Source organism: Equus asinus, chromosome 2 (assembly GCF_041296235.1).
Source record: "Equus asinus isolate D_3611 breed Donkey chromosome 2, EquAss-T2T_v2, whole genome shotgun sequence".
In the NCBI taxonomy this organism is placed as follows: Eukaryota; Metazoa; Chordata; class Mammalia; order Perissodactyla; family Equidae; genus Equus; species Equus asinus.
The window spans coordinates 36,417,180-36,419,140 of record NC_091791.1 but is presented as its reverse complement, the minus strand read 5'-3'; the positions used below and the strand labels follow the sequence as shown (position 1 = coordinate 36,419,140).

The 1,961-nt window shown below is 39.6% G+C and overlaps 1 protein-coding gene across 1 annotated transcript; it reads right to left on the bottom strand.

Annotated features, from left to right (window-relative positions):
• Nucleotides 1-1,144: 1,144 nt before the first annotated feature.
• LOC106845081 (phospholipase A2-like) lies at nucleotides 1,145-1,643 on the bottom strand. The gene has a single exon (XM_014862938.3). It carries the CDS (start codon nucleotides 1,602-1,604, stop codon nucleotides 1,161-1,163), a length of 444 nt encoding a protein of 147 aa, XP_014718424.1. The 5' UTR covers nucleotides 1,605-1,643; the 3' UTR covers nucleotides 1,145-1,160.
• Nucleotides 1,644-1,961: the final 318 nt, after the last annotated feature.

Genomic DNA, 1,961 nt, shown 5'->3' with positions numbered 1-1,961 from the left:
TTATTTACCCTCTCCCATCCTTGTGCAATTATTTTCATCTATTTTTCTTCTACATAAGCTGTAAACTATACAATAAATTGTTATTATTTTTGCTTTAAATAGTCAATTGTCTTTTAAGGTATTTAAGAAAAGGAAACTAACAGTCTTTTATATTTACTGATATATTTGTCATTTCCAGTGTCTTACAGTCTGTCTGTCGTGTAGATCCACATTTCCATTTTGTGCCATTTCCCATCATCCCAAAGAATTCCTTTAGCATTTCTAATAGTGCAGTTCTGCTGGTGATGAGTTCTCTCAGCTTCCTTTATCTGGAAATATCTTGATGTTACTGTAATTTTTGAAGAGTATTTTCTCTAGCTACAGAACTTTAGAATGACAGTTTTTTTTTTTTTACCTCCAGCACTTTAAAATTGTATTTCATTGTTTTCTGAAATCCATTGTTTCCTATAAGCAGTCTGCTGTCATTTGTATGGATGTCCTGTTGTATGTAATATATCTTTTTTCTCTGACTGCTTTTCAGATATTATCATTATTTTTGGTTTTCAGCAGTTTTACTTTGATGTCCTTAGATGTGGTTTTCCTTGCCTTTATTCTGCCTGGGGTTCCCTTAGTGTCTTGGGTCTGTGGGTTGATCAAATAAGGAAAAATTTGGGCCAATATTTCTTCAAATATTTTTTTCTATTCAGTTTTTTTCCTCATTTTTTTGGATTTCAGTTACATGTATGTTAGGCCAGTTGATACTTTCCCAGGGGTCATCAAGTCTCTATTTTTTTTCCAATCTTTTTCTCCCTGTTATTCAGTTTGTGTAATTTCCATTAACCTGTCATCAAGTTAACAAATCCTTTTTTCTGTATTGCCAAATTTACTTTGATTCTTTGATGAATTTTTTTTTCAAGTATTGTATCTTTCAGTTCTAGGAATTCCTTTTGATTCTTTCTTAGAGTTTCTACATCTTTCCTGAAATTGCTCTTTTCTTCACCCATTATATTCACTTCCAATAAATACTGTAACATATCTGTCAAGCTATTTTATTTTATTTACTTATTATTATTATTATTATTATTTTTTTTTTTGCCTTTCAACAAGATGCTTTATTGGAGGGTGAAGGGTGGGGTGAAGGCCATGAGGCAGGTAGGGATGACTGTTTCCAGGGGTGATGCTTAGGCTTTACACCTCTTGCTGTCCAGGTTCTTGTTCTCCAGGTTGTATGGGGCCTTTGAAAAGCAGATGGCAGCACTTCGGTCACAGTTACAGATAAAGGCCTCACAGGCGTTGTTTTTGTCGCTGCAGGTGACCTCAGTGCCAGAGCATGAGAATTTGTAGCTTTCAGTGTAGGGGTTGTCCACGAAGAATCTACAGCTGCTCAGTTCCTTGGCCTTAGTGTAGCAATTGTCGTGTACCTGGCAGCACGCATCCAGTTCATCCACAGGAGTGCCAGATCCACCCAGGCCACAGTAACAGCCGTAGTCATTGTATTCCAAATAGGGTTTGCTGTTGGGGATCGTGCACTGGATCATGCTGCGGAACTGCCACACTGCCCGCGGGCTGATGCCGCTCTCACCAGCGCCCACTGTAAGCAGAACAGCCAGCACAAGGAGTTTCATCTTGGCGTCAAGTTGGTGACTGAAAGGATTCAAGCCGCCTATGGCCTCCCTCCTTATAGCTGCCTCACGGCCCCAAGATCTATTTACTTATTTTTTTTAAGATTTTATTTTTCCTTTTTTCTCCCCAAAGCCCCCAAGTACATAGTTGTGTATTGTTAGTTGTGGGTCCTTCTAGTTGTGGCATGTGGGATGCTGCCTCAACATGGCCTGATGAGTGGTGCCATGTCTGCGCCCAGGATCCAACCTGGTGAAACCCTGGGCTGCCGAAGTGGAGCGTGCAAACTCAACCACTCAGCTACGGGGCCGGCCCCTGTCAAGTTATTTTAAAGTTGTTGTCTGCTAATTCTAACATTTGGT